The sequence below is a fragment of the Peromyscus maniculatus genome, chromosome 4 (assembly GCF_049852395.1).
Source record: "Peromyscus maniculatus bairdii isolate BWxNUB_F1_BW_parent chromosome 4, HU_Pman_BW_mat_3.1, whole genome shotgun sequence".
Lineage (NCBI taxonomy): Eukaryota > Metazoa > Chordata > Mammalia > Rodentia > Cricetidae > Peromyscus > Peromyscus maniculatus.
Window position 1 is genome coordinate 113,459,261 of NC_134855.1, and position 21,468 is coordinate 113,480,728.

General features: G+C 39.6%; 1 protein-coding gene across 2 annotated transcripts in view; it reads left to right on the top strand.

The window, feature by feature from the left end:
- Plcb1 (phospholipase C beta 1) overlaps positions 1 to 21,468 on the top strand; it is a 695,339-nt gene that overhangs the window by 555,179 nt on the left and 118,692 nt on the right. For both annotated transcript variants that reach the window (XM_006983966.4, XM_006983965.4), the window contains exons 15-23: positions 2,900 to 2,967; positions 5,242 to 5,338; positions 7,375 to 7,459; positions 9,104 to 9,228; positions 10,717 to 10,871; positions 13,912 to 14,076; positions 14,766 to 14,865; positions 16,715 to 16,819; positions 17,811 to 17,920. In XM_006983966.4, the coding sequence (XP_006984028.1) occupies positions 2,900 to 2,967; positions 5,242 to 5,338; positions 7,375 to 7,459; positions 9,104 to 9,228; positions 10,717 to 10,871; positions 13,912 to 14,076; positions 14,766 to 14,865; positions 16,715 to 16,819; positions 17,811 to 17,920 (1,010 nt within the window). The remainder of the gene's footprint in view (positions 1 to 2,899; positions 2,968 to 5,241; positions 5,339 to 7,374; positions 7,460 to 9,103; positions 9,229 to 10,716; positions 10,872 to 13,911; positions 14,077 to 14,765; positions 14,866 to 16,714; positions 16,820 to 17,810; positions 17,921 to 21,468) is intronic.

Below are 21,468 nucleotides of genomic sequence, written 5' to 3' on the forward strand. Positions count from 1 at the left end.
TGTGAAATAATTACCATTAGAGGCCACTTCTTCCCCAACCTGTCCCCGTGTGCCTCCCTTTGCACGTGGGCGCATGGTGTTTTTTGTACCATCTGCTTTTATCTAATTCCAATTCTCCCTCCCATTAACTGGATACATAACTCTAATAATGAATTCTACAGGCAGTGAACATGATCGCTTCATACAGGGAAAAAGCAGCAATCTGCTAGCAATTCTCTAGGTTGCCTAAGCTAAACCAGGAGTCTGTTTTGCAATCAGTATTTATTGCCATGCAAATTTTTGGATGTTTTAGTATGTAGGTAAGCCCCTGAATAAAGAGTCCTGTTAATTTACCATTTGTTTTGTGGATGTTCCCAGTACTGGAAACTCAAGCAGCTACAAAAACATGGTGTGGATTGATTTCAGAGCTAATTTAACTCTGTTCTCTGGATTCTCCTTCTGAGAGCCAACCCTTAGCCAGTACACTTTCCAGAAAGAACGAGGGTCAAGTAAGATACCACCTTGGGGTATTGTTATTGTTGCTTTTTAAAAGGATGTTATTTTTTATATTTCAAATAGATTTCTCCAGGTTCCTTTCAAGGTCTTATGAGAGAAGCCCATGAGTATGTGCAGACTCTGCTGGCTTAAAATATAAATACAGATCCATATTTTTTTTTTCTTAAACTTAGCAAAGGAAAAGTCAGGTCTTTACTTTCACAATCAAGGAAGATTCAGTCTTTCTTCTTCACACAATCCAATATTTGACATGACATTGTATCTGAAATAATTATTGGACAATTGTTATGTCTCGTGTAACATTTTGTAGAAGGTTCTGTCAATCATCTTTTCAAATTACTTTATTAAAAGAATCGCCTCTCTGATTTAAAACAATACAAAGAAGAACTTCAGGCAAAAGAGATGTATATAAAATATCAAGTAGCAGCCTCCTAAAACAATGTGTTTGTAATATAACAAGGTATATTTTTCACCAAATACAAGGGATTCACATTTGGATGTTACGTGGCTCTTTGTACCAAGCCATGCACAGTTCTTACAGCCACAGAAGTCTTTCCCCTCAATAGATGTTTCTCCACTACCCTGCAGGAACTGACTGAGCTTGGTCACTCACATGAAGACCTTAGGAGCTTCTTGGAAGGCGGGGCTATGGGCACTATGTCCTCTACACTGATTGAAGAGTGTGGCCAACTTTCCGAAGGCTTCTCTAGGAGCAGGTGCCAGGCTCTGCGAGCTGCCTCTGTGATGAGCTCATGCCGCCATCTATTGGGATTTTCTTGCTATTGCAGTTCGAGAAACTGAAGAGGGGCTGCCTTGTTTACTTTTTCCTTGAAAGTTTTTTTTTTTTTTTTTTTTTTTTTTTTTTTTTTTTTTTTTTTTACATGCTCGGTTGCATTTGCACGAAGCTCAGAAGTACACAAGAATTTAATGCTTCATATACCAATGTGGATATTTTACTTGAACAATGCCCATTAACTCTTGAGGAGAAGAGTAGAATTAACCAATTAAAATGACTGCATATTGGTTAAGTATGAAGCTGAATCAGGTCAGACTGACATCGGTTTTCAAGCATAGTGATTTTAAATCATTAGGTTATTTTCTATTTTTGTTGGCTTCCGTTGTTTTTTCTTTTGCATTAGATTATTTTATCTTGCCCCTTTAGAAGGAATGTCATCGAGGCTGGAGAGATGGCTCAGAGGTTAAGAGCACTGACTGCTCTTCCAGAGGTCCTGAGTTCAATTCCCAGCACCCACATGGTGGCTCACAACCATCTGTAATGAGATCTGGCACCCTCTCCTGTCTACATAATAAATAAATAAATCTTTAAAAAAAAAAAAGGAATGTCATCGTAAAAAAAATCTTTGTTAGTTCTTTGAGAATTTTTACAGTATGTTTTGATAGCGTTCCCCCTCAGCTCTTCCCAGATCGACTCCCTTTTCCATACCATTCCAATCTTGTGCCCTATATTTTTGTTTTAAATTCTTCAATACCAATTTGTGCTACCCAAATATTTTTAGATGTGCAGACTTCCCCTCAAACATGATCAACTTAGGATCCAAACTCTTAGAGAAAACTGACCCACCCTCTTCCAGAAGCTATGAATGGCCAGTAGTTGCTCATCTAAAGGTGAGACTTCACACTCCCCTCCCCTTGTTAGGAATTGGTCTGGCTGGAGCTTGACCAGGTCTTGTGCATGCTGACACACCCACTGTGAGTTCACAAGACAGTTCTTCCTTGTAGTTTTCCACTGTCTCTGGCTCTCACACTCTTAGAATGGAAGAATGATATCATTTTTTATGATTTATGCATTATTTAAATAACTGTAAATCCACACTTGATGGTTTTAATGCTGTCATTGGTGCCACCATTTCCCCAGAGTTCCTGATATCACTTGTAAACTTCTTCAACTCCTGGGAGAGGTCCTTTCTTTGGAGAAGATTGGTTACTGAGCTGTGTGCTGGCCAAGGGTTATTTTAAAGAGCGTTGGCTTAGGAGAAGACAGAAAAATGAAAGCAGAGTTTATCTGTGTTAGGGCCACAGAGTTTAACATCTCTCCAAGAGAACATGTACATTACAATAGAATGCACAGAAATAAAATCATACTCAATGACATGTATTTTTAAAACAGATGGGAAAATTTTAAGATGGGCATTTTTAATTGAACTTGAAATTTTCAATCTTATTTATCACAAATCAAACTTGTGAAAAATTTGTCAAAATGTCAGTTTAATTATCTGTTGCTAAGCAACCATAAATCCTGGGGAAGAAAAAAAAAAGAAACTTTAAAAGGAGCAGAATGGCAGCCTTCTAGGGCATCCTCGACCATAGTCGGCAGTGTGCTTTTGCAAATTCTTTGGACTTTGGAATAAATGCTGAAATCATGTCTGTGATTGAAATTTGACAGGGGAGGCAGACACAGAGAGTGACGATGACGACGATGATGACGACTGTAAAAAGTCTTCCATGGATGAGGTGAGTTCAGGCTAGGGTGCTCGCCCCCAACGTGCCGTCTTATGGCTCTCTTACGATCCCCTTCTGCCATCTAGTGGCAGAAAGAATAAGCATGGGACATTTGATTGCCAGCTCCAGTTTTTGAGGCAATTCAATGATTTGTGGAATGGTCCACAAAATATTCCAGGGAACATACAGGGCTTGCAGGAATGTTCAGAGGTGTGATTGTGATTCCAGTGTTTTGGTTTTGCATCCGCTGAAGCGACATGTTGACATCAGCTCCCTAAGGGATGCCACCAACTCATAAATAATAACTGCGCAGAACTTGGAAACCACTCAGGGACAGTTCAATGAAGATTGCAGAATTTTCTTTCAGTCACTATCGTGAACATTATACTGGATCTGCATTCAAATATGCTAGAGAGTGTTTGGCTATGTACTGATGGCCTTATAGTTCAATTACAGTAAAGAAAAGTAACTCTTCTCTTTCTATCTTTCTCTTTTGTTAACATTCATTTGTTTATTGAGGGGTTTGCTTACTTGCTTGGTTTTGTGATAGGATCCCATTAGGTAGTTCAGCCTGGACTCTAACTTAACTTTGTAGCTTAGGCTAGCTCACCTTCTAAAATGCTGGGATTATGGGTGTGTATTCCTACCCAAGGCTCAATAAGCTATTCTTCTTTGGCATTTTTTTCCTTACAATTATATGCTTTGATGTGGTCTGAATTTTTATGCATTTTATTTGTTTATTTTGTGAATGAGTCCCACTGTGTAGCCTAGGATGGTCTCCAACGCCTGAACTCAAGCAGTCCTCTCACCTCTGTCTCCGTGTAGCTGAGACCACACACGTGCGCCATGCTGCCCAGCTTAGTTTAAAATGTGCTCTTTTACGTCCCCACTAAATGTAATCTTGGTTTCCAAGAGGGAAGCTGCAGTAATAATGAGGATGCTCCGTCTGTCTGAGAGTGGCTTCAGGGTGCACTTGGATCGTTTTTGCAATTGTCTGTTTTCAAATGAGTATTTCCCAGTTGGCATTTAACCGGAGTATTCCTGCTGCTGTTTTTACAAAGAAACCCCAATCTCTATGTATTTTCTCTTCTAAATGAAAAAATTAGAAAATATTAGACCCTTCTGTAGAGGCCTGTCTTGTGCAAGTAACGGTACAGGTTTTCTTCATTGAAACTTGTATTAAAGAATATGTAATTGCAGATAACATCTAAAATGATGTAAGCTCCTTCTATTTGCCAGACACTGTTCTGAGCTCACTTCCTTTATTTGGTTTCCCTGTGTAGCCCTGGCTGTCCTGGAACTCACTCTGTAGACCAGGCTGGCCTCAAACTTAGAGATTCCCCTGCCTCTGCTCTGCCCCCTCCCCCCACCCCCAGTGCAGGAATTAAAGGTGTGCACCACTACACCTGTTTTTAATTTACTTTTAATAATTATAGAAATGTACGTGCTCTAGGACTGATTTTTATTTTGCAGATGAGTAGTGGAACAGCTTCTGGCTCGGCCTTTGAATTTACTATCAGATGGCCTTGCTCTGGGACCTAAGCAACTATCCTGTTTCCATACAGCACACTCTGTCACACAGGAACCGATGAGGGAGGGGAGTGCCTATTAAGAACTATAGAAATTGTTTGTAGAGCCCCACTTACATCTGTGCTCTCTGCTGTAGAGGACAGCGATTCCTCTGGGCATCACTGTATCAACAGATTTTCATCCCTGATGCCTGTGGAGAGGCTGAAAATGGAGGTCCTGATGCTGTTGGCCCCAGACCACCCTGCCAGCTCTCCCATTCATAAAGTTACCATTCAGAACCTGAAAATACAGAATCTAAAATGTCCAAAGCCCCTAAACTTTGAAGAGCTGACCTGATGCCACAGATGGAAAATTCTATGTCGTGAATTTTTTTATTTCATATTTAAAATCATTTTGTGCTGGTTTTAATACTCAGAATTGGGGGGAAAGACAGTTAGGAAGTGGGTATAATATACAGGTGAGTTTTAAATGAAATTTTTGTTGGATTTATGACTCATTCACAAAATATCCATTATGTAAAAATAAATACTGCAAAATCCAAACTCTAAACACACATGCTGCCAAGTGTTTGTGATGAGGACCCGGCCTGCCTTTTGTTCCTGTTCTGTGGTGGATTTCTCTGCAGCAGCTCTTTTCAGAATGGAAGGACTTTCTATTTCCTTGCATCATGTGACTATTTTCTGAGAAGATAATGCTGGATAGTATAATGCTGACTCTGGAAATATTTCTTAATTTATTTTTTATTCCTGCTTCCAGGGGACTGCCGGCAGTGAGGCCATGGCCACAGAAGAGATGTCTAACCTAGTGAACTATATTCAACCTGTCAAGTTTGAGTCCTTTGAAATTTCAAAAAGTAAGCTTTTCTGCAGAAAAAAAAAAATCCCTAATATAGCCTAAACATGAGGTAATCAGAACCTGAAGGAACTGTTCTGTTCTGGATGTCTTGGATATTTGCATAGATTGTGCTATCTTGGTATCATTGCAGAAATATAAATCTTTTTAACACTTTGATATTATATTTAATATATCAGAAAATCACAAAATAGCATTTCATGATGTTCCTGCACATATTTAATGGGCCTACAGACTATGTATGGTTATTTGAAAGATACCAAAACAGTGTCCAAGTGACTGAGAATTTCACATCTCATTTGTTTGTCTATAATCCCTGTGGGGCCCCTAGTTACATAGTGACAGTGTTAAGCATCTGTCCACATCTCAGAAGGGAAGCAAAAAAGACTTACACAAGCTTGGCAACACAAAATAGAACCAACCCGCCCGGGTTCCATTTCTCCAGCTCATTTCATGTATTGAGGAGACTATGTAACTCACTTCACACCACTTTTCATTTTCCCTTTACCCAACTATACATTCAAATTGAATACAGAAGTCATCTTTCTACTAGCTAATGGGGAAAACCCTTTTATGAAAGTGCCCTTTATACTTACACAAAGTGTAAGGTAAGATCAGAGGAAGAGGAGCCTTGAGGCTTCCTAGTTGCTTAATTGAAATTTTGCTTAAATGCAACAGCCTCATTAAAAAAAATCTAGATACATCCAACTTCAAGCTTCTGTGTGGCATGATTATTTATATTTGTGAGCTTCTGCTCTGAGTCTTAACTTAGTGGCACTTGATGTCTTGATACACACAAAGAATTTAAATTTCACTACAGCTCATGTATAAAGAATCCAGCATTTTTTGATGCCATCATTACTGGTTCTTGTTACCCGAAGTTATTCAATGTAAAGCATCCTAAAGCTGGGGGGTTTCCTGCCCTTTGACTTCACTTTCTATGACTCCACTGTACACAGCTCCTAGAGGTGCTATGAGGTAGAGGAGCAGGAAGTGGGCATTCTCTGGAACCCAGTGATGCCCATGAGCATTCAAATACTTTCTCCATGTGCTTCCTGTCACTTAATCATGCTAGACATCTCATTGATTGTATTTTATTCATTGTGAAGTCTTAATTTTAATTAGCAATCATGCTTAAAATTATTAATTGCATGAAAGTAAATTAATGATGAACCCAAATAAAGGAATTGGGGGTACCCTGAAAGTGAGTTAGGCAAATGAGCGATGGATAGAATCTTCGGTGATCAGGAGGAAGAATAAGGGCCTCATTTTGAAAGTGAGAGAGATTCAAAGAGGGAAAAACTTCCCAAAGATCATTTTTTCAAAACATAGACCTGTTTACCAACTGTGTGTAACATATACCTGAGTGTGGTGCATAACCACTGATCCTCAGTTGGGAAAACCATGAAACTGTCAGTCTTTCCAAACTGAAATCACTTTCTTTTGTCCCCTGCCCTCTCTAGAGACTTGAATTCCACATTCAGGGTGTTTTTCTAACACTCCAAAATTCAAGAATATTGAGTTCTTTAACACACTCACCTCTTTGGCTGTTGTAATCCATTATGGAAATGAGGCTGGCAGACTGGAACATCTCCAGAGATTCCTGTCCTTTAGTAGATCCTAATTCTGATGCCACATTAGCTGTGACTTTAAGAGTTGACATGTGGGCATGAATAACATGCAATGTCAGCATCTACATCCCCACAATGTTTCCTGCAGATCCCCGAGAAAGTCAGTCTGGGGGGCTTTAGAACAAAACCATTTTCCTTGTCATACTATAACTATTAATTAATTAATTAACACTAAAGCACAGAACCATGAGGATATCTCACCCAAGCTATGAATACTTGAAGATATAACTTGCAAGACTCAACTTTTATTACTGGCAAATAGTTGATGGATAAAAGTCTGACTATGCACACTGAATGTTAAAGCAGTTACCCTCCAATTCACTTAGCATTTGTTTATTTTTTTATAACATTGTAATTTATAATACTGAATTTTATTTCTTACCCCTTTTGTTGTTGTTGAACTCAGAAAGAAATAAAAGCTTTGAAATGTCTTCCTTCGTGGAAACCAAGGGACTTGAACAACTTACCAAGTCTCCAGTGGAATTTGTAGAGTATCCTTGATTTGATGAATGACTGCTGACCTCACCTGATGAAGTCATGGGATGTCGATTCAATAAGGAGAAAGATGTGTAGAATGGTTTCCATCTATAGCCTAAGTCTCCAGTGTAGCGTGCAACGAGGGTAGCCTGGTCTATAGAGAAATGAACTAACTTTAGGGTAGTGGAGACTCTGGCTGCAAGGCTGCCTCAAACCTCAACCTCTAAGTTTCTTGGCAATTTGCTTAATTCTGATTTTCCTCATCTTCAAACAGAAGTAATGATGCTAAATTTATGATTTGCTGTTTGATTGGATGCAATATATGTAATGTAAGTGTGTATACTGTATACACTGGCCTACATATGCTCTCTAGGATTATAGATATGTATGAATCTATAGATCAATGGTATGTGCACATAGCTATGAACCTGTCTTAGCATCTCACACATATGTGATATAGGTTCAATTAAAAGTGGTGGGAACAATGATCAAAATTATATGACTGTAAATGCATGGCAATTGTGATTTCTAGTTTTATGTTATTTCCCATGAATAAAAATTGAAGAAGCCCTCATGTAGCTGGAGTTCTCTCCAGTCCCACTCAGAGCCAAGTAAACACAAAGAGACTTATATTACTTATAAACTGTATGGCCATGGCAGGCTTCTTGCAATCTAGTTCTTATATCTTAAATTAACCCATTTCTATTAATCTATTAAGTTGCCAGATTGCTTGTGGCTTACCGGTACTTTACATCTTACTTCTCATGGTGGCAGCAGCTGGCAGTGTCTCTTGACTCAGCCTTCCACCTCCCAAAATTCTCCTCTCTCCTTAGCCTGCCTATACTATACTTCCTGCCTGGCTACTGGCCAACCAGTGTTTTATTTATCAATCAATCAGAGCAACACATTTAGAGCATACAGAAATCCACAGCATTTTCATGTTATTTTTCATACATTAATGCCACTATTCTAAAGAGTTAAATTTCATGAAGCAATTCCTAGAATAAAATTTACTTTTACACCTCATCAGTGTGGCTGAGAATCTGACTCAGTTAAGCATGAGGAGTTAGTTTGAGCCCAGGGCCCGTGTTTGTAGAAAGTTGGGTATGGTGACATGCACCTATAATTACAGTGAGGTAGAGACAGAAGGATTCCTGTGGCTTGCTGGGCAAGATCAGATTTTTCTGTGCTATATTTACCTTCTTTATTAATCTTAAAGATTACTATAGTCTTTGAAAACAGCATTCCCAGAGAAGATTAAGAAAATGAGAACAGAGCATTTCAAAAACAACTTTATGGTTCATACTTCCTGGTTCTGCCACACACAATACCATCCTCCCTAGGACTTCATGTTCCAGCTCCTTGCAGTGCCCTTCATCATCATCCCTGTGGCTGATGCTTTCTAATCACATAGACATTGACCCAGTCATTCTTACTGCCCCGGGACGCTGCATCCACAGGTTTCCCAATAGTAATACTTTGTTTCTAAGAACATGTTTGTTCTATTAACTCGTTCTGTGCACATTTTGCCCATGAGGGCAATGTGATCGTTGCTATTTACTTTATTTCCCCAGTGAGAGATAAGAAAGTAGCCTCACCGTGAATATAATAGACTGGTAATTTTGAAATTGTATTCGCTACTTAACATGATGGTCCAGATACAACAAGATGCAACTTAGCAGGATATATCCCAAAGGAACGCGTGTGGACTCCTCCAACTACATGCCCCAGCTCTTCTGGAACGCTGGCTGTCAGATGGTGGCACTCAATTTCCAGACAGTGGGTAAGTAACAGCAGCTTACTTCCATCCCTGCAAAGTCACATTTCCAAGCATTTACAAACCATTGCCATGGAAACTTGGGGGGCTGGAGGGGGGGCGGGGGGCAGCCAGATTTGGCTGAAAAACTAAATTTCAATGAAGGATCATCAAAGCAAATAAAAAAAAACTAAAATTTGAAAGCTGAGATGTCTATAATACTTTATGAAAAGGGTTTGGTATCTAAGGATTTCATGCTTTTTTTTAAAGCCATTTTAAAAGTAGTATAATATCATTTTAGGAAAACTGGAAATTCAAAAGCATAAAGGGAAAAAAGGGAAATCCTGGGTTAAGGAGAATGCTCAGCTGATAAAGCCCTTACCTTGTAAACATAAAGCCCATGTAAAAAAGTTCGGTGTGATGACAAGTGCTTGTCACCCTTGCCCTGGGGAGGCAGAGACATACAGACCTCTTTGTTGGTCCCATTCGTACAAATAGATCACTCCCTGGATGGTTTGGAACAGCAAGTTATTTCCTACGTGCCTTAAAAATTTTTAATCTTTCTGATATATACATATATATATATATATATATATATATATATATATATATATATATATATATGGCTGTGTATCAAATCCACAGTGCTGATTTGATCCAGGTTTTGGCACATGCTAAGTAAATAATCCACCACTGAGCTCCTATGTCCTATATTTCATTTTTTTTAAACCCCAGGAATTACCGTAAATTTAGACATTCATTTAATGCACTGACTGGTAAAACTTTGACCAGTAACCTTTGTCCACTAGAAAAGAGTCTGGGAACAACTCATATTGGTTTTAATTAATCACAGAAATGCACATTTAAAATGCCTTCCTATAAATTAATAAACAAAGAATTAGAGCATCCCTTGATAATGAGTTTTGTAGAAATCAGTCCTCAAAAAATCCCTTAAAATGGTTTACATGTGTATAAATTAATTTAAGCTTTCTGGAGGCATTTTAACAAGACTTACCAAAATAAAAGCAGCGTTTTCTAATGTGCCTACCTTTTAATTCAGCAATTCCCCTCACTCTAGCAAAACCCTGCCAAATTTTCAAAATTTTTGTTATGATATCCACTGAAACACTTACGTAAAATGCTGAAAATTTACTAGAAACAAATGTGTCCAAAGAAGGGACTAGTTAAAATTATCAACTCAAATATATGTATACAAAGGAATTTTTTGCAGCTGGTAACATTAAGGCCGAAAAATACTTGCTAAAATGGCTGTAATGCTTCTAAAAATGTATTTAAATTGAAAAACACTATAAACCAGCCTGCAGGCAGTGTTCTTTCTGGGTTTGGGGAATACAGCTCTTTTTTTTTTCTCTCTCTCTCTCTGAATTATTATGGTGTGTAACTACTATTTCCTTGTAAAGGCATGAACCGTTGGGGAAGTAGACTATAATATACAGTCTTAGTCTACAATTTCCAAACACAAATGCACTTACACTGGGCTGTCTTTATAATTAGATCTAGCTATGCAGATAAACATGGGCATGTATGAGTACAATGGGAAGAGTGGCTACAGGCTGAAGCCAGAGTTCATGAGGAGGCCGGACAAGCATTTCGACCCATTTACCGAGGGAATCGTAGATGGGATAGTGGCCAACACTCTATCCGTTAAGGTATGTACACTCTCACCCTTACCACTGCCAGGCCCCCACACCCTACCCTGGTTATGTAAGTCACAACCCCATCTCTGAGGAAAGACTTATGTGTCACCTATATTGCATAAACAAGTATCTTTGTCATTAAAAACTTAAGAGTTAGGAAGCCTCCTTCATACATTATTTTCTTTTCAAGGATCGAACACTCATTAAAAGTTTCCCCAGACTACAAAGAAATAAAGGAGCCAAGTCTCATTCTTAGGATGAGAGTAAATGGAGCTTAAAAAAAATAGATGAGTGGAGACTTCCCACTGCCCAGGCCTCTCTTTGGATGCAAACATCCCACTGGGAAATGCACAGAGAAGCCAGGCACCCATATGGAGGTCTTTGAGTTCTCCCCACCACCCCAGTTCTCCCCAATTCCAATGATTGGACAAAAGCTTCCAAGTTAGCATAGCATGTTTTTCAATCTCCCTGAATATTCAGGGATATAAAAGTCACTTTAATAATCTTAAAGGGTTGCTTTATTCACTATGCATTTTACTCTAAAAACGAATCCCAAATCCTTTAATTCAGTCTTTGAAATAGATGTGACAACAGATTTTTAGCTGTGAAGAAGTATTTTAATATCATAAGAGGACCCCCTTTTTTTTTGGCTTTGGTTTTTTGAGACAGGGTTTCTCCATGTCGTTTTGGTGCCTGTCCTGGATCTTACACTGTGGAGCAGGCTGGCCTCACAGAGATCTGCCTGGCTCTGTCTCCCAAGTGCTGGGATTAAAGGCATGCACCACTGCCACCCAGCTTGAGGACTCCATTTTTATAAAGAGCTTCCCCATGGATTCTGGAAGCACGTAGTTGTTGAAACTAGAATGTTATAAAACATAAAAATTAACTTTTTAAAATCTCACTTATTGTATGTTTCCATGAATAATTATATGACTAATAAACTTCCAAAACTAAATATAAATGCCTTTTTCAGACTGACCTTAACAAAGTCAAGTGAAAAACTTGTCCACACATCCCTCTGACAGTTTAATATCTAACCCAAACACATGCTTTATACTGCTGGTGATAAAACACCAGGACCTTGCATCAGCTGAGCAAGTGCTCTACCACTGACCTGCATCCCAAGCCCTTGTTATTTTTGTTGTTGTTTTGTTTTTTGAGACAGCATCACTATGTAGCTCAGGCTTGCCTTAAATTCTCAATTCCTCCAGCTCAACCTAAGTGCGCTGATGACAGGTCTCTGTCTCCATGCCCAACACTGTTGTTCATCCCCCAGTTCTCCCCAAAGTGAGCCACTTTATGTTATAGTTTCAAAAATAAAATTTCAGCAAAATGTTTTGTAATTATATCTTTTGAAGTTACTTCAAGCCGCATATTATAGAGTGAACTAGGCAAAAATGATGCTGTATACATGTATTGATTTTAAAAAATCGTTTTCAACAAATGATGTTTAATTCCTGTCAAGAATGGTTAAGACACAAGAATCATCATGTAGTGACAGAAGACTAATTTTTAGCACTCCTGTCACTTGTTGTCCTAGCTGAGTCACACTAGGAGTAGTTTGTTTAGATCCATCTTATTCCCATATGTCTTTTTGCTCATTAATTTTTGTCTTGAAAATTCTACTCTGTCAGTGGAAACAGTTAGAAAACCAATACATAGACACAGTGAAGTTTGGGTGAGTTGGGAAATAGTTGAGAGCCCCCAGCCAAAATTTACCCTGTAGCTTCTGTCCAAAATTCAGGCCACTGCATGGAGCCCCACCTGCCTCCATCATCACCACCAAACCTGGGGTTGGGCTCCCCTTGGTCCTGTCATACCTCTGTGTGGGTCTTCTGGCAGAGACACCACAGTCCCAGACCCAAGCTAACTTGGTCATTTACCATCCCATCTGACAGACAAAGGCCCTGAGGCTGAGGGTCATGGCTACTTTCGGACTCTGCTTTTGATCAGACAACATAAGAACCCAAGATTCTGGGCATCTGAATCCCTGGTGGGATTCATGTCACTTGAAAGTTTCAGACATGTTGTACAAAGCCTGTTAGGAGGTAGACCCCAAGTTAAACAACAGTGGTTGATACCAGTGGGTACCCACCAAGTTTATCATTGCTTTTATTCTTGCCGGCTAGACAGCTAGTCATCCAGTAGTGAGCCTATTTTGCTTACCTATGGAATGATTCGATACTGTGGAATTGAATGAGATTTTTAAGACGACATATTCACAAAACATCTCCTTCATCTTCCTCTCTGTGTAGCCCAGTTGTCAATATCCAAGGGACCTGTCACCTGCCATAATGGTTAATGGAAACAAATAAAATGTGCTTGTACTTTATTCCAGAAAGAACAGCGGGAACAGGGAGTGATGAGCAAACCCAGGGAATCTGAGTTGTGTGTTTGAAACAAAGTCATTGGCTACTCAGTACCTTTCTGAGCTTACCCATGACAGGGACAGTACTTCGAAGATGATGGCTGGGCTGGAAATCTGGCACAATGGTGGCATTAGAAGCTGAGGGATGCCAAAGACCCTACTGATGTGATCAGCAATCCTGAAGAGTCAGGGAGACAGTAACCTGGAAAGCTCTCTGAGTTGGTCCTGGGTTAATGTATCCATTCACTTTTATGACAAGTGACAGGTCCCTTGGATGTTAACAACTTGATTATAGATAGAAGAAACCATGTGATATCTTATAGGAATATGTAGTCTTAAATCTCATTTAACTACAGAACATTAATTAATTCTGTAGCTAGACAAAGGAGGCCCACGGTTGTTCAGATGGCTAACTGAGTGAGGACAGAGATCATGATAACTTGGTGGCTTCCAAGGATGCTGGCTCATTTATTGCTCCCATGAGACTCCATCTGATTGGCTCCTAACCACCCCAATCCTCAGTCTCCTCTATCAACTCTTTACCTTGAAGAGGAAAGATGGCTCTAGTCTTGCCTTTATTTCATTCAGCCTATGATTTCACACTCACAGGCTGCATTTGGCCTCCTTAGAGTTCTCTCCTGACTCTTTGTTCCTCATTTTTCAAGACTTTCTAATATTTTCTAGATTATTTCAGGTCAGTTTCTTTCTGATAAGAAGGTTGGAACTTATGTGGAAGTGGATATGTTTGGTTTGCCTGTGGACACAAGGAGGAAGGCATTTAAAACCAAGACATCCCAAGGAAATGCTGTAAATCCTGTCTGGGAAGAAGAACCTATTGTGTTCAAAAAGGTGGGTCTCTTCCATGAGAGGCAAGTGTTTTCTGGGTGTTTTAAACAGAGGAAAAACAAGCAATAATTTGGTTGTGAGTATTTAAAGCAATTGTATTTTGAAGGCTATCGTGAAAGCTTTAATTTTATTTTTTCAATATTTTAGCTTTGTTTAATTATATGAAGGTCTAGCCTGTATGTAAGTCTATGCACCCTATACATTCCTGGTGCCCACAGAAGAGGGAGGTGGATCACCTAAAACTGGAATTATAGACCTTCAAGAACTGCCATATGGGTGCTGGGAACTGAACCTGGATCCTCTTCGAGAACAAACAGTATTCTTAACATCTGAACCGTACCTCTAACCCCTTAATTTTGATTTAATACATCAAAGTAGCTTCATCTGAAAACCTGTATGCACAATGGTAAGATCCCCTAACTGAGTTCATGGAACTTTTTATATTGATGATGTGTGTGTAAAAAGAAAGTACCCTTTTGCTCAAATGGCCTCTGAAGCCTGGTGGTGCACCCAAATGCAGCCCTGTTTCTGCTCCTGTTTTTTCTTACCTTCAGAGAGGCAGCTTAAGTTTCTACCTAGATTAGATGAGTAGATCCTGGTTTGGGAAGGGCAGGGCTAGGTTCTCCAATACTTTTCTAGTTCTTTTACAGAATTGCTTACTCTTGTAACCAGCATCATTCATGTCCCCACAGGTAGTTCTGCCTTCTTTGGCCTGTTTGAGGATAGCAGCATATGAAGAAGGAGGTAAATTTATTGGCCACCGGATCTTGCCTGTGCAGGCTATTCGGCCAGGTATGGATAGTGCGGTGAGAGACTTTGTCATTAAGGAATGACTTAGGATCTGTTGCTCTGTAGTTTTTTATTTTACTCTTTGGGGGGCCTGCCACCAAGCTCCCAAGTAAATACATGGAGACTTATTCTTACTGATGAATGCCCGGCCTTAGCTTGGCTTGTTTCTAGCCAGCTTTTCTAACTTAAATTATCTTGTTTCTCTTTAACTACATTTTGCCTCTGTGCTTTTTATCTTTTTTTATTCTATACATCTTTCTTTCCTTCTTACTCTGTGGCTGGCTGTGTGACTGGGTCGCTGGCCCCTGTCATCCTCCTCTTCTCACTTCTTACTCTGTTCTCTAGATTTCCTCTTATTTATTCTCTCTGCCTGACAGCCCTGCCTGTTTCTCTCTCTTGCCTAGCCATTGGCCATCCAGCTCTTTATTAAACCAATCATGTGTTTTAGACAGGCAAACTAAGACAGCTTTACAGAGTTAAACAAATTCGATATTAAAGAATGGTGGTGCATGCTTTAATCCCAGCACTTGGGAGGCAGAGCCAGACAGATCTCTGTGAATTCAAGGCCAGCCTGGTCTACAGCGTGAGATCCAGGACAGGCACCAAAACAACACATAGAAACCCTGTCTCAAACAAACAAACAAACAAACAAACAAACAAACAAAAAAGGAATGCAACACATATCTTTGCAACATTAAACAAATATTACACAGCATAAATGAATGTAACACATCTTAAACTAATATTCCACTACATTGCTCCTTTGTGATCTTGCTGTACAACAAAGGCTTTAAAATTTTTCAAGTCAATCTGGTGATTTTTCATTTTTGTCATGTTGTAGTATTGCCAGAAATCAACTTTGACCATAATACTTGTGCACAATAAGCTGTCTGAAAACTCACTCGCAAATATTTGTGTTTCTGACTCATGAGTCTTGTGGGTTAGCAACATATATTAGTTTATTTTTTACTACTCTAATGAAAATACCTGATTCAGGCTGCTTTGGGAAGAAAATAAGTTTATTTTGCTCACAGTTTTAGAGACTACAAGGTCAAGATTAGATCATTTTTTCAGCTTTCTTCCAGTAAGGAACTAATTTAAGTGGAGGCTTCCTCGAGGAAGGGGGGAGGGGAATTACCTCACCAGACAGGAAACTAGAGAACTGGGTCGGCCAGGCTCAGTCTTTTTAGGAGAATCTCTCTCAAGAACCATCTCTGGCAAGCACAAGCCTGTGCCTCCAGCTGTTCAGGCTCAACAGCTGGGTGATCACTCTGCCTCCAACCTGGGGGACAAAGCACAAACAGCCCTAGCATAAGGATTGACCAGGCTAGCCTATGCTCAATGGCAAAGTTGTAATTTTGATGCCATTTGGATTCATTTCTATCCAGTGTTCACTTTGGGATGCACGCTGAAGGGGTGGTGGCACCCAACATGGGGCTCTTTTAGGGAACCCACTGGTAAGTCAAAAGTGCCTAACTCTACATGTGCATGGTCACACTGTGTTGGTCCCGAAGCACTAATGTCCCGTGGACAACCCAGATCTCTAGTCATGGAATCACAGCAAGTATGATTTATTGTAGGGGGTACATTTGAACCAATAATTCAAACTGGGATATACAATTTGCAGGTGAAAATAATGGTTAGAACAGAAATAATAATAATAACAACAATAATAATAATACAGAATGAATGATTTTTCCAGCCTGTTGAGGTACATACTACATTATCACTCAGAATTGTGTGATGAAAATGAAAAACAAGTGGACTGTTTGTCATGCACCACATGGGGGAATGGATGTCACTAGCACTGTGAAGCAAACAGGTGATACTCCGTATCATTGTCACCCTTCAGGCTATCACTACATCTCCCTGCGGAATGAGAGGAACCAGCCCCTGATGCTGCCAGCTGTCTTTGTCTACATAGAAGTCAAAGACTACGTGCCAGATACATATGCAGGTAAACAGTGCCACCTGGGGTCTCTACATCTTTGTGGCCTGGTGGAAGGCTAACTGGGCCAGTGGTGGGACACTGTGGCCTCATAAGCACAACTTCTTTGGTGTGTATGCTTAGCAGTCAGTTGTTTGAGTCTGTGCGTACATTAAACATTCCTTGATTGAAATCCTAATATTCCAGTGTTTACTCTCTTTACACAAGGTCAGTCTTACCCCCATGGGACCAACACTTCCCAGTCCACGCTGTCCACTTCTACAGTTGTTCATCTATATCTGTACAGTGAATTTGCCTCCAGCTAGCTGCAGATCTCTGATCAACTCTATAGATGAGAGTCCCAAATTCACAGGCACTAACTTAACCAGAAGTCAGATTTTTAAATGTTTTTGTTGTTTTGGTTTGGTTTGGTTTTCTTTTGATTGTTTTTTATTATCAAGGGTCCTAAGAATGAGACACTGGCCATTGGTGGAGACTGTAACAAACAATGAACACGTGTTGCTGGCCCAAAGGTGGCAGCTCTAACTCCCGCTGCCTTGCCACTACCAAACTGTCAAATTGGTTGTTCCATTAGGCTGGAAGACAGGCTTTATGCAAAGAATGTCCACTTTTGATACACTCTTCACCAAATAAGTCAGTTGTGGAAGCCATTGCTGGAGTAGACCAAAGCTTCAAAAGGAAGCTAGAGAAGATGCAGTTGAGGGGGAACCATGACTTGAAATGCATGTCATTCGGCTCTCAGAACCAAGTGACTTTGATTTCTCTCTCAAGTTTTAGCAAAGTCCTGCCCCTTGTGTATTTTCAAAATGGGGCATATCTGAGTGGAGAGTTACAGGGTTAGGTGGAAGAATAAATGATGCTACATCGATGAGTGGGTGGGTCGGGGATGAATGAATGCATGAGTGGATGGTGGGTTGTATGCATGAATGGTTCCTTGGATGGATGCTGGCTATTCAGCTCCTCCAGAAACCTTGATCTAGAATGTCTCTTCCCTGATTAGATGTGATTGAAGCTCTGTCCAACCCGATCCGATATGTCAATCTGATGGAGCAGAGAGCTAAGCAGCTGGCTGCACTGACCCTGGAGGACGAGGAGGAAGTGAAGAAAGAGGTGAGAAGGGTTCCAATCTTAATGCATGGCTGTAACGAGTTCCACATCTACTGGCTGGCATAGCCTATGTGACGTTGCACCTCAAGGACATGGCATGCTAGGACACGCCTTCTTGGAATTCAGCCTGAAGTCCCAAAGCTGTAAATGAGTCAGCAAATTATCCACATTTCTTTCCTTTGGCATTCCTTAGATAACACCAAGGCCTTATCCCATGGCTGTAGAGAATGAATAGTACACATCTTGCTGCTCTGGGTGTTTCTAGGTGTGTTGATTTAGCAACTAAATCACTGAAAAGCAACCATCACTAAATCATTTAGTATTTTCTTTTGCTTTTAATTTAAAGTGCATGATTTTCCAAGTAATTTATGATTTCTTATAATACACAAAATGAGAGGCTCAGTGGGTAAGGGTGCTTGCCCCCAAGCCTGATGACCTGAGTTCAATCCCTGAGACACATATGGTAGAAGGAGGGAACCAATTCCCACAAATTGAATTCCACATGGGCATCATGACATGTATGTGCTCACACACATGCTAGGCTTGAATTGTGGTTGCAGCTTGCGGGTAGGAGGATGGGGGGGCTGGTCACAGCTGGGAAGGACTCATACCTATACATTCTCCTTTTAGGATTGTCTTGATAGTATCATGAAGGTTCTCATTAATTGTGTTACCATTTTCATTTGATGCTAAAACATTTTTAATTTCTTCCCTTATTTTCTCAGCAACCCCATTAGTCATTTAAGAGTGTATAGTTTAATCTGTGTGTGTTTGTGTAGCTTATGTGGTTTTTCTTACAATTGGTTTCTAATGTTATTGCTCTATGATCTGATATGATATTAAAGATTATTTTGCTTCTTTGTATTTGATAAGACTAGGTTTGTGGCCTAGAATATTTTAGAGAAGTCTCTATGGGATGCTAAGAAGAATTTATTTATTTATTGTTTATTTATTTATTTATTTATTTATTTTTACATTTTGATCCTTTTATTGAAAATGGGTGTTTTTCCTCACATAATATATCCTGATTATGGTTTCCCCTCCCTCTCCTCCTCCAGCTCCTCACCACCCTCCCATTGGGAACCACCCACTTTCTGTCTTTCATTAGAAAATAAACAAGATTCTAGGGGATATTAATAATAAAATATAACATAATAAAGTAAAATGAAATCAGAGAAAACAAAAACTAACCCACTAGAATTGGACAAAACAAACAAAAGAGAAGAGCCCAAGAGAAGACACAAGAATCAGAGACCCACTCGCTTGCACACTTTAATCCCATGCAAACACTAAACTGCAAGTCATGATATACATGTCGCAAAGGACCTGCAGGGAACCTGCTCCTACCTGTCTGTTAGCTGCTGTCTCCAGGGAGGAATTACTCATATCAAAGGCCCATTGGCAGACACCTACATTCTTCAGCTCTTCAGCTGAAGCAGCTGCTGGTGAAAGTCTCACCATGGAGCCTTTTGGTGATGTTGCCTCTCAGGTTGTTTTCCTATCACAGGAACTGTCACTCTGAGGAGAGGGAGGAGATAGCTAGCCTTTGAGACTGCTGAGATCTCTAACTCTGGTGTCCTTCAAAAGCTTCATTTTGGGCCTGACATCACATACCAAGAGCTGATATCACATATTAAGAGCCTATTTGTGGTGAATAAAAACTGTAAAGGATGGAAAAAGAGCAGAAATTGAGACTTAGATTAATATTGCTTTTGTTTTTCCCTTTTAATAAAGTGATTTGAAATGATTTTTATATATGTATACTGCTGGTTAAATTTAGGTTGTTTTGGACATTTCTAATGTCTTTCAAGAAGGCCTAAATCACAGAGACTCCACATTGGTCTCAGAGAAAATAAAATACCACCCTATCCATGCCCTGTGGAGTTGTCTAAATCCTCCCTGGCGTCATTTTTGAAACTGGAGAATTAAATTTTATTTTTTGGCCTTGACCATGAAGAGCTGGGAGGAGAAAATAATTTTCAGCTTCCAAATGCTGGTGTGTCTTTTCCCATTGTACAGTGATATGCATTTGTTTGAATGAGGCCACTCAAAATAAGCAGCTGTAGTTGTCACAAAAGAAAATTCTATCTAGGACATGTTAGACACCGGAGACCCCAGTGTAGTAGCAAAGACATCTTCTGTATGATTCTTCTAACATGATGCTTCCAAAAGTCCTTTGTTTTTGAGCATAAAAACTTCACTGAACTGTAAAATACTGCCAGGTTTCTAATAGGCTAGAAAGTTAACTTCTTATGACATTTTTAAATCCAATGTTTTCCCTGAGGTTCAGTTAATTGGCATTCATTACATACCATGTGAAAAAGACATTGTTCAGATTATATTCTTATTAATGTTAGTCCAGACTGTTTATATGTTTGTATTCATGTAATAGGTGAGTTATGGCTGGATATTAGAAGATAACATAGAGATTGGCTGCATTTGCTTTCATGTCTTCCTTCTTTTTCTTCTTCTCAGTTTTGGTTTTTCCCCTTCATTTTTGTTTTGTTTTTGCCAAAATATCACTATATAGCCCAGGCTGGCCCCAAACTGTCCATCTCCCTGTCTGGGATGACTGCGGTGTTCTTCAGCAGCTGAGTATTTTTATCACTTTAAAAATCACCGTTCTGGCACTCGGCAGGCAGAGCCAGGTGGATCTCTGTGAGTTCAAGGACAGCCTGCTCTACAGAGCGAGATCCGGGACAGGCACCAAAACTACACAGAGAAACCCTGTCTCAAAACACCAAAACAAATCACCATTCAGGTTGTTGGTAAGCAACACTGCAGAATCTCATATCCTAAAAACATAATCTCAATCCTAAGAGTAGATTTATAGTACTTATAGGTACTTATCTATAAGTCAAATAAAAAAAATGTAGGATATAAACAACAGCAAAAAACCCTCTTAAGTAATATATCCATACTGTCCGTCATTGATACATATTGAACTAGAATGCTGCCTATGGATGTATTTTTGTTTGCAAATTTAATAAAAGTTCAAAGCCCAGATACCTTAATGTAATTACAAAGATGCCAAATGAAATATGGCATCAGCAACTCTTTTTGTTTTCTACTTTGAAAATATACCTATAAAGGAAAAATGTAAATGCTCAATATTTCAGTTAGAAAATATTCCATAAAGACCTTAATGTCAAAATAAAATATTTGAACATAGTTGTCACACTGACAATGGTGCGCCCAAGGCATGGAGGTGAAAGGATTTGCCAGATAGCATTGACATAAAAATGTTTCATTATTATCATTACTGTGTGTGTGTGTGTGTGTGTGTGTGTGTGTGTGTGTGTGTGTGTGCACATTCATGTCCCACAGAGTGCTTGCAGACACAACAGAGTTCAATTTGTGGGAGTCATTTCTCTTTCTACCATATGGCATCTAGGGTTTAAACTGAGGCTCTTAGGCATTGTGACAAATGTCTGTACCCCCTGAGCCTGATGGAAAACTTTTAATAAGCAATATATATTATAGACAAAATCCCAGCAGGCAAATTCCCGGAGAGAAAAAGGACCATACCCCTGGGAAGGAATGGGTTACAG